General features: G+C 41.2%; 1 protein-coding gene across 11 annotated transcripts in view; it reads right to left on the bottom strand.

Annotated features, from left to right (window-relative positions):
- The window catches only part of acoxl (acyl-CoA oxidase-like), a 434,711-nt gene that overhangs the window by 101,547 nt on the left and 319,466 nt on the right, over positions 1-13,698 (bottom strand). For all 11 annotated transcript variants that reach the window (XM_069887663.1, XM_069887664.1, XM_069887661.1 and 8 more), the window contains one exon: positions 5,547-5,658. In XM_069887663.1, the coding sequence (XP_069743764.1) occupies positions 5,547-5,658 (112 nt within the window). The remainder of the gene's footprint in view (positions 1-5,546; positions 5,659-13,698) is intronic.

Here is a 13,698-nt window from a genome sequence, read left to right as displayed (position 1 = left end):
AAGTAGAGGCGCTGACGTGCTTTCTTCACGATGCCATTGGTGTGTTGGCTCCAGGAAACTCCTGAGTAAGTAGAGGTGCTGTCGTGCTTTCTTCACGATGCCATTGGTGTGTTGGCTCCAGGAAACTCCTGAGTAAGTAGAGGCGCTGTCGTGCTTTCTTCACAATGCCATTGGTGTGTTGGCTCCAGGAAAGATCCTCCGAGATAGTTAACTCCCAGGAACTTACTCACCCTCTCCACCTCTGATCCCCCCAGTGATCATCGGTCGGAGGGTGGGGGGATTCCCATCACAATAATACTTTGTTGTTCAAGCCCTGCCTACGTTTCAGCAAGAAGCAGGGGGACAAAAAAAAACTGAGCCTGCTGAGAAGATGGACAAAGTTGCAGAAGAGGACTATCATCTTTGTTAAATAAAGGTCCTGGAGAAATAGATTACGCAGCGTCCATAGGAAGGAACGTTTCAGGCCTGGCCTGGTCACATTTGTGTATTGCACCGGACCCCAGCATCTGCAGACTCTCTTGTTTAACCCCACAATTACTTTTGTTAACTGTGGTGGTTCTCCAAAATGAGAAGACACTTTTGTTTCCAAGGGAGAAATGACTTCCACAACCTAAACGTATCTTATACTTTTAAAAGTTATTTTATCTCTCTCTCGTCATAGCATTTTCCATGGGTCCCAGTGCCAACCCATTTAACGTATTTTTACGTTAAAACTTTGAAGGCAAGAATTTGTATCGGGCAGTGGATCAAAAATAAAGGATGGTCAGGAATTAGAGGCTGCTTTAACGCATTTTAGTTGGTTTGCATCATTTGAGAAACGAAAGGGTTAAAATTAGAACAAAATGTTTGCTTAAAATTAACTTAAAATGTCAGGAAGACCTCAGGCATGTCCAGATCGGGTAACAGCACCTCCAAGGCCATCACACTGAGCATGGGGGCCCCCCCCCCCAGGGATGCGAGCTGAGTACCCTGCTATTCACTCTGCTAACCCACGATTGTGCAGCTAAACACAGCTCGAACCACATCATCAAGTTCGCTGACGACACAACCGTGGGGGGCCTGATCAGTAAGAATGAGGAGTCAGCGTACAGAGATGAAGTGCAGTCACTAACGGACTGGCGCAGAGCCAACAACCTGTACCTGACTTCAAGAGGGCCCATAAGGAACACGCTCCGCTGACCATTGATAGCTCTACCACTGAGGTCGTCAAGAGTATCAAGTTCCTTGGAGTGCACTTGTTGGAGAATCTCAACTTGTCCTTTAACACCAGCTCCACAGCCAAGAAAGGCCAGTAGCGTCTCTACTTCCTGCGATGGCTGAGGAAAGTTAATCTCCCACCCTCCATCCTCACTACATTCTACAGAGGATGTATTAAGAGCACCCTATGCAACTACATCACTGCCTGGTTTGGAAGCTGTACCTCCTCGGTCCGCAAGACCCTACAGAGGATAGTGAAGTCAGCAGAAAAGACCATCGGGGGCTCTCTTCCTACCATGAAGGATATTTACAACACTCAATGCAGGTAAAAGGCAATAAACATTGTGAAGGGCTCCACATACCCTACAAGTAAACTGTTCTCCCTTCTGCCATCTGGTAGGAGGCACCGTAGCACACGGACCTTACATCCAGATTGGGCAAGACCTTTCTCCCCAAGCCATCAGACTCTGAACTCCCAGAACATTTGGGGACTGTTAATGTACAAGTCTTAATATTTTAAATGTGTTGAACTTCTATTCTAACCTATATTTATGTAAATATTCTCCATGTTCCTGGAGAAACGCTGTCTCGTTTTTACCGTGAGAGCATGGTATGAACGACAAATAAAGGTGACAACTTGAAATACTTTTGAATCTCAGATGATGTAAATTCCAAGTCCAAACTGCTTAATACCACAATATTTTGCAATGATGACTGTTTTGAGGACTTACAGTACAACTTTGATTATCCAAAATTGTCAGGACCAGGCCCATTTCGGATAAACATTTTTTTTGGAAAACCAGTCATTTTTTTAAAGACAGCCCAGTAGCAACAACAAATCACGTGCAACAGTGTTTAAACAACAAGGGAAGGCTTCTTAAGCATTAAAATAATGTTTAATTCTCACCAAAAAAAAATGCTGGCCACCGCCGATCACCGACATCTCCCCACCGACAACCCACTTGTGTCGGGAGCCCGAGGTCCGCTACTACCACTGCTGGGAGCCTGAGGTTCACCGCTGCTGATGCCAGGAGCCCGAGGTTCGCCGCTGCCACTGCCTGGAGCCCAATGTTCCCGGTCGGTTTGGCTCCAAAAAGATTTGGATAAATGAGGATTTCGGATATCCTCGTTTATCCGAAATTAATTTTTTTTTCAGATCACTGAGGATTTCAGAGAATCTGATTTCAGATAATCAGGGTTGTACTGTATATTTATTGAACATCTTTGCAATTAAGATGTGTCCCAAAACATGTTTCAGTCAACTAAATATATTGACTTATTGAGACACTTCTCTGGTAAAGGAAATGCAGATGTCAGGCTGCACAAGTCATGAACAATGTGATAATGACCCTTTTAATGGTCGAAGGATAAAGAGAGTCAGGGATCTTGAGGTGCCTGTGATTTGATTAAATGGCTTTTCAAGGAGAACAGAAATGATGTAATTTAAGTCCCTGGAGTGAGACCACAACTTTCTGCTAGCCTACTCTCTATTCTCCCTCCCTTTCCTTTTCCCTTTTTCACCACCCCTTCATAGAGCTCCCCCTCCCTTATCTACTTTGGGTCCCCCCTGCCTCCCACCCCACCCCCCCACCAACCATTTTGTTTGGGCGCCTGCTGTCATTTTTCAATACCTCGATGATGGGCTCAAGCCTGGAACATTGGTTATGTATCTTTCTCTTTGCTATATAAAGGACATTGTTTGACCTTCTGAGTTTCTCCAGTGTTGTGTTTTTACTTCATCAACAGTGTTTGCAGACTTTTGTGTTTTAACTTCTGGGTTGTGAATGTGGGTCTCATTGAGACAGAGTGATAATGGATTGAAGATGAATTGTTAAGATAGTACACAGGAATCCATAAGACCATAAGACATACAAGCACGAATAGGCTATTCAGCCCATCAAGACTGCCCCGTCATTTAATCATGAACTGATCCATTTCTCCACTCGGCCCCACTGCCTAGCCTTCTTGCATTAGCGTTTGGGCTAACCTGTAACCTTTGATGCCCTGGCTAATCAAGAACTGATCAACCTCTATCTTAAATACACTCAATGACCTGGCCTCCACAACTATCTGTGGCAAAAAATTCCACAGATTTACTACCCTCTGGCTGAAGAAATTCCCCTGCATCTCTGTTCTAAGCGGATGCCCTTCAATCCTGAATTCACTGGCAACTAGAAATGTCGTTCCACTGACATAAACTGGATATAGTTTGCATTCCTGTCAGTGGAATGACATTTCTAGTTCCCTAAGAGTTCAGTGAAAATGCATTAACTAAAGTTAGAGTGCAGTTTAAGAAAAAAACTAAATAATTCAAGTTTATTTACACCATTGTCCAGGGTGTTAGAGTGTTAAATAATGCTGTAAATATTAAATTGCTGAAAACATTCTGCGGTTCAGGCAGCATCTGTGGAAAGAGAAACAGAGCTTGCATTTTATGTTGAACGCCCTTCATCAGAAGTGAAAAGGTTTTTAAAAAGGGTCAGTTTTTAAATTGTGAAGGAGGAGGGATGGATAGAACGATAGAGGGTGAGGTTGGGTTGTTTAGGTAATATCCGAGATGTCTGATGAGCACAGTTAAGAGTTATGCAAACCAAAGGGTGCATGGAAGTCGTGAAATGCAGGTCAGAATTGTTGCTGAACCGTGAACGCAAAACGAAAGTGCTGGGGAAATACAGCAGATCAGGCAGCGTCTATGTAGAGATAAAACTGAGTTAATATTACTGTAAATATATTTTTCAGTCCCTGTAAAAGGAAACAATGGGCTTAGACCATTGAACAGTAACTTGGAGTCTTTGGGAAACTTTGAAGACCACCACTGTAAAACAAATTTCAAATGAGCAAGCATACATTTAGCAATTAGGAAGGCAAATAACGTGTTTTAAATTTAAATTTTAACTGTAATTTTTAAAAAATTGAGATGTGCAGTACAGTAACAGGACCACAAGCCCGTGCCACCCAATTATACCCAATTGACCTACAACCCCTGGTACATTTCAAATGGTGAGAGGAAACCTACACAGAAACAGAAGCAGAAACTCCTAACAGAGAGCGCCAGATTTGAACCCTGGTCCCGATCACTGGTACTGTAGCAGCGTTGTGCTAACCGCTATGCCAACCATACTGCTCCATTTTCTTTTACTGAAGGATAAAAGAATTTAAGGATAAGTGTAGGGATACATTGCCCCAACTACACGGATCCTGGTGAGACAGTGAACAAGCCTTGTTTCCTGTCTATGGAAGGATATACTTGGGACAGAGGCAATCAGCAAAGATTCACCTTATTGATTTGCTGAACAAAGATTAAGCAGCTGGTATTTTCTTGAGTTCAAAAGAATTATCTCTGAAAATGTTTTAAAAAGGGCTGGTCAAGTTAAATGGAAAGCTGGGGTTTCTCCTGGCTGGAGTGTCCATAACCAGGAGGTCATGTCTCAAAACAAATGGCTGGATAGAGATAGAAAAGAAATTCCTTTATCCAAAGGATAGGGTTCAGGAGATTCAGTCGTTTAATGTATTCAAGACAGAAATTGATGGATCTTAGGAAATTAAATTTAAATTTAGAAATACAGCATGTTAACAGGCCCTTTCAGCCCTCAAGTTCATGCCACATAATTACACCCAGTAACCCTATACCTCGGTAGATTTTGAGGGGTGCGAGGAAACCGGAGCACCCAGAGGAAACCCACGCATGCACAGGAAGAACATCCAAACTCCTTCGAACGCCAGTAGCTGGCGCTGTAACGGCGTTGTGCTAACTGCTATCCTAACCGTGTCAGTAACCATATCAAGGATATGAAGTTAATGGATGAAAGTCACACCAAGATAAAAAAGATCACCCATATTTGGCTGGATAGCAAGAGTGGCCGAACGGCCTACTTCTGCTACTTCTTCTTCCATATCATGATGGAATATTTTAAGAGCCAATAAACTAATGTTATGGTCTTTAATGTGTTTTTAGTGTTTTCCATAAAGACATATGCTTCAATTACCCTGGTTAATAAAAAGTTCACTAACATTATTTTGACATCTTTTTTTTTCTCTCCCTGTCTTTAGGTCTCTTTTCTCCGCATTGTTTCCTGCCCGATGAGGAACATAGTAAACCTGCTTCTCCACGACTGGTGGATCAGGAGAATTTACCTTCTCATTCACGATCACATTTCCCTCAGAGATGAATTCTCAACTGGTCTCCTGCCTGATTTTTTCAAGAGCTATCTCGTAATCTGGAGACGTGAAAATGAGCTACAATAAAATTAATAGGAACCAATCGTCTCCCTGGATTCCAGCCAATCATGTGAAAATGAGCTGCAATAAAATTAATAGCAACCAATCATCTCCCTGGATTCCAGCTTTACCTTGCTGTAGAGCCTCGCTGCTAAGCTGCGTTGAAGCACCCTCTCTCGGTAATTCAGGGCTTTCAGTAAGAAGCTCAGGCTGCCCACAGTGTCTGTGTTGAACGCCAGGACACTATAGGAAAAGTAAAGAACAGAGAATGAAGCATCTCAACATTTGAAACCAATAGTTACACAGCTTTGTCTTTAAGTGTTATCTAGTTACATTGCTCTATGTGAAGTGTTAAGAAATTTATACCACAATTTGACTGAGTGAAGATGTGAATGCACAGGACTAAAAGAATAAAACCATCATCGTACCCCAGGGGGGCTAACCTTTTACATTCCATGCATCAATTTGTTTCAGATGTGCCATCCAACTCTTGTACCCCCATTCAATTCTTGTAAAAATGTGTTAATATAGATATATTTAGCAGTTTTACATAATGCAGTATATTGATTTAATATAAAACAAGATAAACATTACTCACTTCTTTTCTATTTATTTATTTATTTATTTATTTAATTTTTTTTTATTTTTCACACCATAAATCACATTAGCCATGATATACACTTTTTCTTTTTCACACATATACAGTGACTTTTTCTCCCCCCCCTCCCTCCTCCCAAGCCACCCCCCCACCCCCCCCCTCTCATCCATTTTAGGTATACAATCTAGGTTGCATTAAGCCAGTCAGACAATGTTGTCATTCAACAAAAATACACCAGAAATTCTACTGAGTCCATTCTTTTCTTTTCTTCTCCTTCCATCAACTTAGGTAATGTTTGTTCCCGGTAGGTTTTCGCTATTGTATTTAATGTAAGGCTCCCATACTTGTTCGAATATTTCAATATTATTTCTTAAACTATATGTTATTTTTTCTAATGGAATACATTTATTCATTTCTATATACCATTGTTGTATTTTCAAATTATCTTCCAATTTCCAGATTGACATAATACATTTTTTTGCTACGGCTAGGGCTATCTTAACAAATCTTTTTTGTGCATCTTCCAAGTCAATTCCAAATTCTTTATTTTTTATGTTACTTAGGAGAAAGATCTCTGGATTCTTTGGTATATTGTTTTCTGTTATTTTATTTAATATCTGATTGAGATCATCCCAAAATTTTTCTACTCTCTCACATGTCCAGATTGCATGAATTGTTGTTCCCCTTTCTTTTTTACATCGAAAACATCTATCAGATACTGTTGGGTCCCATTTATTTAACTTTTGCGGTGTAATGTATAGTCTGTGTAACCAATTATATTGTATCATACGCAGCCTCGTATTTATTGTATTTCTCATCGTTCCAGAACATAATTTCTCCCATGTTTCCTTTTTTATCTTTATATTTAAATCTTGTTCCCATTTTTGTTTAGTTTTACCATTTGTTTCCTCATTCTCCTTTTCTTGCAGTTTAATATACATATTTGTTATAAATCTTTTGATTAACATTGTATCTGTAATCACATATTCAAGGTTACTTCCCTCTGGTAAACTCAAATTGCTTCCTAATTTATCTTTCAAGTAGGATCTCAGTTGGTAATATGCCAGCGCTGTATCTCCAGTTATATTGTACTTATCTCTCATTTGTTCAAAGGATAAGAATCTACTTCCTGAAAAACAATTTTCTATTCTTTTAATCCCTTTTTTTCCCCATTTTCTAAAGGAAAGGTTGTCTATTGTAAAAGGGAGTAGCTTATTTTGCGTCAATATTAGTTTTGGTAATTGATAATTTGTTTTATTTCTTTCTACATGAATCTTCTTCCATATATTGAGGAGATGGTGTAATACTGGAGAAGTTCTATGTTGTACCAATTTTTCGTCCCATTTATATAATATGTGTTCAGGTATCTTTTCCCCTATTTTATCTAATTCTAATCTCGTCCAGTCTGGTTTTTCCCTTGTTTGATAAAAATCTGATAGGTACCTTAATTGTGAACATTACTCACTTCAATGAGACTTTTTAAAAAATTTTTATTTTTCACACTATAAACCATATTGGCCAAGATACATACAGACATTTTTCTTCTTAAATATATACAGTGTTGTTTTCTCCCCCTTTTTCCCCCCTCCCTTCCCTCCCTCCCTCACTCCCTTTCCCATTTATTTAAAGTTCAATCTATAAGATACATTAAACTCGTTAAACAATGTTGTCATTTAATAAAATAAACAAGAAATTTTACTGAGTCAGTTCTTTTCATTATCTTCTCCTTCTGTCATTTTAGGTGGTGGAAGTCCAAGTCTATTGTGTTTCATGTATGGCTCCCATACTTGTTCGAATATTGTAATGTTATTTCTTAAGACTTTTGAGTCTGTTTTGATTTTGCTAAAAATAATTGCTAAGTTTTAGATTTATTCTCAGTTAAATCCATTTCTACCGCTAAGCAAATTGAATTTCTGCTATAGATTTTTTGGTTAAGTAGGCTTACTTTTTTATTATTAATTATCATAGGAGTGCAACGCGCCACTTCCAATCATCCAATCCGCCACTTTTGGCACATCACTTGTGGCGAACTGGGCCCGCTTGTATTACCACATCGGCGGGGCAGCTGTGAGAAGATGGCACCATCAGGGGACCTCTGTGCCTTGTGGCATAGGCCAAAGTGCGTGTCCCGGGCAAGCGTGATGATGTCACTACTGATGCGGGGGCGGAGCTCACGCTGCCCTTAAAGGGTGTATGCGAAGTTTGAATAAACAGTTCATTTGAAACTCCCATCGTGTTAGTGGTGCATTTCATTCTGTGTAGCAGCCACTACACATGCACAATCCCTGCCGTAACCCAGCTAGTCAGTCCCAAAACACAATGAATTGTGAATACGATCTGCAACATGTATCCACTTCCACTACCATCTCTGCTCTTTGTATTAAGTAACTACAGTACAACTCCAATTACCTGAAATCGGATTCTCCAAAATCCTCATTTATCTGATGTTTTTAAAAAAAATTTCAGATAAATGAGAGTTTCCAAAACAAATCAGAAATCCTCATTTATCCAAAAAATTTTCAGAGCTGAACTGACCTCACAGGTTGAAAAAAATTCACTCGATGAACGACGATTGTCCTTGTTTCAGGTAACTCCTTCCCCTCTCTCTTTCCATTACTTCTTTACCTCCCCTATTGACTTTTCTCTCCAAGTCTCCCTCTCAAACTGTGTGCCGCTGTGTCCCAGCCACAAGTGGTTGGACGAATCCCTTGTCCCGGCGTCATCCAGGAGAGAGCGGCCTCCCGGCTGGAGCGGGACCGCCAGACTCCTGGCAGGAGTGGGGCCTCAGTGCGGAAGTGTTGGTGATTGGCAGCAGCCAGCTTTTTTTTGGTGAGAATTAAACATTATTTTAATGCTTAAAAAGCCTTCCCTTATTGTTCGTTGCTGTTTAAACATTGTTACAAATGATTTGCTGCTGCTACTGGGCTGTTTTTAAAAAAAATGACCAGTTCTCCAAAAAAACGATTTCTCCTAAATAGGCCCAGTCCTGACCATTTCAGACAATCAGAGTTGTACTGTATTTTACATTTAGGGCAGCCATTCGGCTATGGGCCCCCTTCCCTGTGAAGTAGTCAAATTTTGTTTTCTTCCGTACTTCTCTCCTACCGACAACATCAAAAACATTAAAAATATTTACGTTTCCCGAGGAGAAAAGAAAACAAAGGCTTTTAGTTAAAAATGCTGTGGCCCCCAGTGGGGTGTAAAGCCCCCTTTGGGAATAGCTAATTTAGAAAGTAGAACATTACAGCAGAGAACAGGCCCCTCAGCCCATGACGCTGTGCCAACCTTTGTAAATCTACTCCACAACAAACTGATCCTTCCCTACCTCACACACCTTTTGAATGTCCCCCGTTGTACTAGCCTCCGTCACCAGCACTGGCAATGCATTCCAGGCTTTCACCACTCTGCATGAAAAATATACCTCTGATAGCTCAGTTTCTTTCTTGTAAACATGCCTCAATGTTGGCAGTTCCCGAAATCAACAAAGTTTTAAAAGGTGATCCACCAACGTTCTGATTATCCTTCTTTCTTTCCCTTCAGCTCTTCTGCCACAGGTCCTAGTGGCTTCCATTTATTTATTTAAAAAATTAGACATACAGCACGGTTACAGGCCATTTTGGCCCACGAGCCTGTGCCGCTCAATTTACACCCAATTAACCTACACCCTCGGTACATTTCAACTGAACCCCCCCCTCCCCCCCAGGGAAAACCCATGCAGACACAGGGAGAATGTACAAACTCTCTACTGACAGTGTGGGATTCGAACCCCCAATCGCTGGCGCTGTAAAAGCGTTGCGCTCACCGCTGCGCCAACCATACCATTTGGAGGTTACACACTGGGACCCACCCCGCCTCACCACGGTCTCTGAGCAAAGCAAGTCACATCCCGGCATGGTGGCCCACTGGGGTATGGTTGCCGACTAGGGGCAGCAGGTGCCTGTTCCCTTTGTGACCTTCAGCTGACTTTGGCTCTGCTCCAAACCCTGGCCAATTTTACTTTGGAGCTCAGGGCAGAAATAGGCTCCCTTCTGCGGAAAACAAGTCAGAGGTGGGGGGTGGGGGCTCAGTCTTGCAGAGCGTTAAGAAAAGGCCCTCGGCTCATGTACAAGTCTTCAAAACATACAAATTATTTTCTAACATGAAATGCACGTAAAAGCCCAACTGCAGTGACGAGCCCACACCATTTTGCAGTAAAGAGTTGGGCACATCATGGATGATGGAGTTCCACAATGTACCTTGAGGCTTTAGAAAAGTTCCATATATAGATGTGAACACATGAACCGAGGACCCTGCCATTCAGAAGATTGTGGATGATTTCCATGTAATTTCAACTCTGCTTCTGCCTACCTGCTTACTATATTTTTATTACACTATGGTAGCTGTGAACATTTATTATCTATATTTTGTATTCATTATTTCTTTCTGTACAATAAGTTAATACATCCTATTGTAGTGGCTGCAGCAAGTGTACGTGTACGTTGTATAGTCTGCATGACATTGCTGTTACTCTTGACAATGCCTTTCCCTGCATAGATGCTGCGTGACTCGCTGGCTTTCTCCAGCAGTTTTTCTTTGCTTTCACTTCCTCTTACCAAGAAGCTATCTGCTTAAATAAATCTATTACTTTAATGTACTTATTGTCTTGTGCCTTTTTGTCAAGCTTAGTTCCTGTAAATTGAGAGAAGGTTTTCTAAATTAATATCTCGAATGAGCGTCTTGTCTGATGAGAAATGGTGTATAATCTGGGTCAGTATCTGCTTGAGTTTAATAAAGTGAGGGAGGGCTTGATTAAAACAGAGATCCTGAGGGATCTTCATAGAATGTCATCTTATTGCAGAATCTATAACTATAGGTCACAGCTCAAAAATAAAGAATGATTCATTTAAAAGAGACATAGAACATTACTGCACAGTACAGGCCCTTTGGCCCATGATCACGTGCCAATATATATTTGTACCAAAAAAACGAAGCCCTCCCTCAGGGTCGGTGCCAAGGAGGGGCATCCACGGGGAATAACCCCACCCCCCGCAAACAAGGTTCTGCTCTCCCCCCCCCATATGGTTCTGGCCATCCCTGGCCATCAGACCCACCCCCATTCCCTCATGTGTCACTAGCGTCTAAGTTGACGCATGCTAGCGACTCTCCACCTGCCCCCAGCTGCGTCACTAGTGTGTGTCAAGCGTCAGTAGCGTCTAGTGACGCTTTTTATTTTGTAACTTTTTTTTAATCGCACTATGAACCATATCAACAAAAATATTTACAAATGTTTCCCATTAAGTATACACATTGACATTTTCCCTCCTTTCTCCCCTCTACACTCCCTCCCCCTTCCCAACCCCCTCCAAAGCCAATAAATATTAAACATATAAAATACAAGAAAACAACATCTTCACACAAAAGAAAAACAAAAAAGAAAGTCATGTTATCTACTTTTACATATTAAATCCGATCATGTTTATCTTCTTAACACTTTAGGAGATGGAGGTCCGAGGCCGGCATTTTCTGTTATATTTCATATATGGTTCCCAAATTTGTTCGAACAATGTATATTTGTCTTTTAAATTGTACATAAATTTTTTTCCAATGGAATACACATTCATTTCCATGTACCATTGCTGTATTTTCAGGTTTTCTTCCATTTCCAAGTTGACATTATACATATTTTTGCTACTGCTAGGGTTATCATAATGAATCTTTTTTGGGCTCTATCCAATTTGAGACCTAGTTCTTTATCACTTATATTATTTAAAAGAAAAATTTCTGGATTTTTTGGTTGCGTCCTAATGATGCTTAATGCAATAAAAAGAGCGCCCTCCTATCCCACGTCTGAGGGGCGGATGGCTTCAACAACAGGTAGGCCCCTCCTAGCAAACCCCTCCCACACCCATCAACAGGTTGGATCCTGCCAGTACCTCACCCAACTCACTAGTGCCCCCCTCTAACATATGATCTGGCACCGAGCCTCCCCTCCCTACCTCATAACCCTCTGTTTTTCATTCATCCATAAGTGTTAAATGCCCCTATTGTTCCAGCCTCCACCACAAACCCTGGCAATGCATTCCAGGCACCCACAACTCTGTGTAAAAAGCATACCCCTGATACCTCCCCTAAACATTCCTCCCTACCCTTTGTACAGATGTCCTCTGGTGTTTGCTACTCCTGCCCTCGGAAAATGGTTCTGGCAGTCGACCTTATCTAAGCCTCTCAGAATCTGTAGCCCTCTATTAAGTCACCTCTAATCCTTCTTTGCTTCAAAGAGGTGAGATTTTATTACTCCCTGAGTCCTGAGTCTCTGTTGGTCAGGGAGTGGTGGAAACAGAGACTGAATAATTTAAGATAAAGTGACAGATCCTTGATAAACAAGGGTCTAAATCAGTGGTTCTCAACCTTTTTCTTTCCTCTCACATACCACTTTAAGTAATCCTTATGCCATCAGTGCTCTGTCATTAGTAAGGTGGGGATGTGAGTGGGAAGGGAAGGTTGAGAATTACTGCTCTACACCCAATGGTGACTGAAGTATTTTGCTTGAGAAAAATTGTCATTGGCCCATTTCCTTTGGAGTTCGGAAACCGTGCACATAACGAGTCAATGAGGGACGATTAAAACTGTGGTTTTCAAACTTTTTCTTTCCACCCACATCCCACCTTAAGCAATCCCTTACTAATCACAGAGCACCTATGGCATAGGGATTACCTAAAGTGGAATGTGAGTGGGAAAGAAAAAGGTTGAGATCCACTGGTGGGTAGACCAAATGCAGAGCTGAAGTTATGAGAAGTTCAAGCATGATCCTACTCAAAAGTGGAACATGTTTCTGGAGTCCAGATCAGAATCAAAACCAGACTTTATTGTCACAAACACGTCACAAAATGTATTGTTTTGTGGCAGCGCCACAGGTTCAAAGACTGGTATAAATTACATTTTTTTAAAAATGGAATTAGTGCAAAAGAAGAGAAGGTGAGGTAGTGTCCGTGGTTCATTCTGCATTCTGAAATCTGATGGCAGAGGAAAAGAAGCTGTTTTTGCAGCTGGGTGCTCATCTTCAGGTTCCTGTTCCTCCTTCCTGATGGTAGCTGAATGAAGAGGGTGGTGATGGTCCTTGAGGATAGTGGCTGCTTAAAGACCCTGCCTCTTGTGGAGTGAAGACTGATGCCCATGAAGGCACTGGCCGAGTTCACAACTCTTCAGTCTTCTGCTTGCAGATACATGCATCCTTAATGCACCTGACCATGGATTAACATCTCAGTAAATGTATTCACTTATTGTAGGGTCAAGAACAAGAAGTCTTGGATAGAAGGATAAAAACTTTCACGGTTATTGTAGCGGTTAACACAACATTTTTAGAGTACCAGGCTGCTGTCTGTAAGGCATTTTTACATTTTCCCCGTGTATGTGTGGGCTTCCTTTCAGTGCTCTGGTTTTCTCCCACCCTTCAAAATGTACAGAAGTTGTTGATCAATTGGGTGTAACTGGGCGGCACGTTCTCTTAGGCTGAAATGGCATGTTACCATGCTGTCAGTCTAAATTTAAATACATTTAAAGAAATACTTGCATTTTTCACTCTGCCAGGAGACACTTTCTAAAAATGTAGACACTGGTGTAAGGTTTAATTTCATGAAAGTAGCAATGAAGAACAATATCCTACTGAACAGAGGAGCAGACGTGAGAAGTTAAATATCCAACACCTG

The sequence above is a fragment of the Narcine bancroftii genome, chromosome 6, assembly GCF_036971445.1.
Source record: "Narcine bancroftii isolate sNarBan1 chromosome 6, sNarBan1.hap1, whole genome shotgun sequence".
Classification (NCBI taxonomy): Eukaryota; Metazoa; Chordata; class Chondrichthyes; order Torpediniformes; family Narcinidae; genus Narcine; species Narcine bancroftii.
This window is presented reverse-complemented; position numbering and strand designations above follow the sequence as displayed.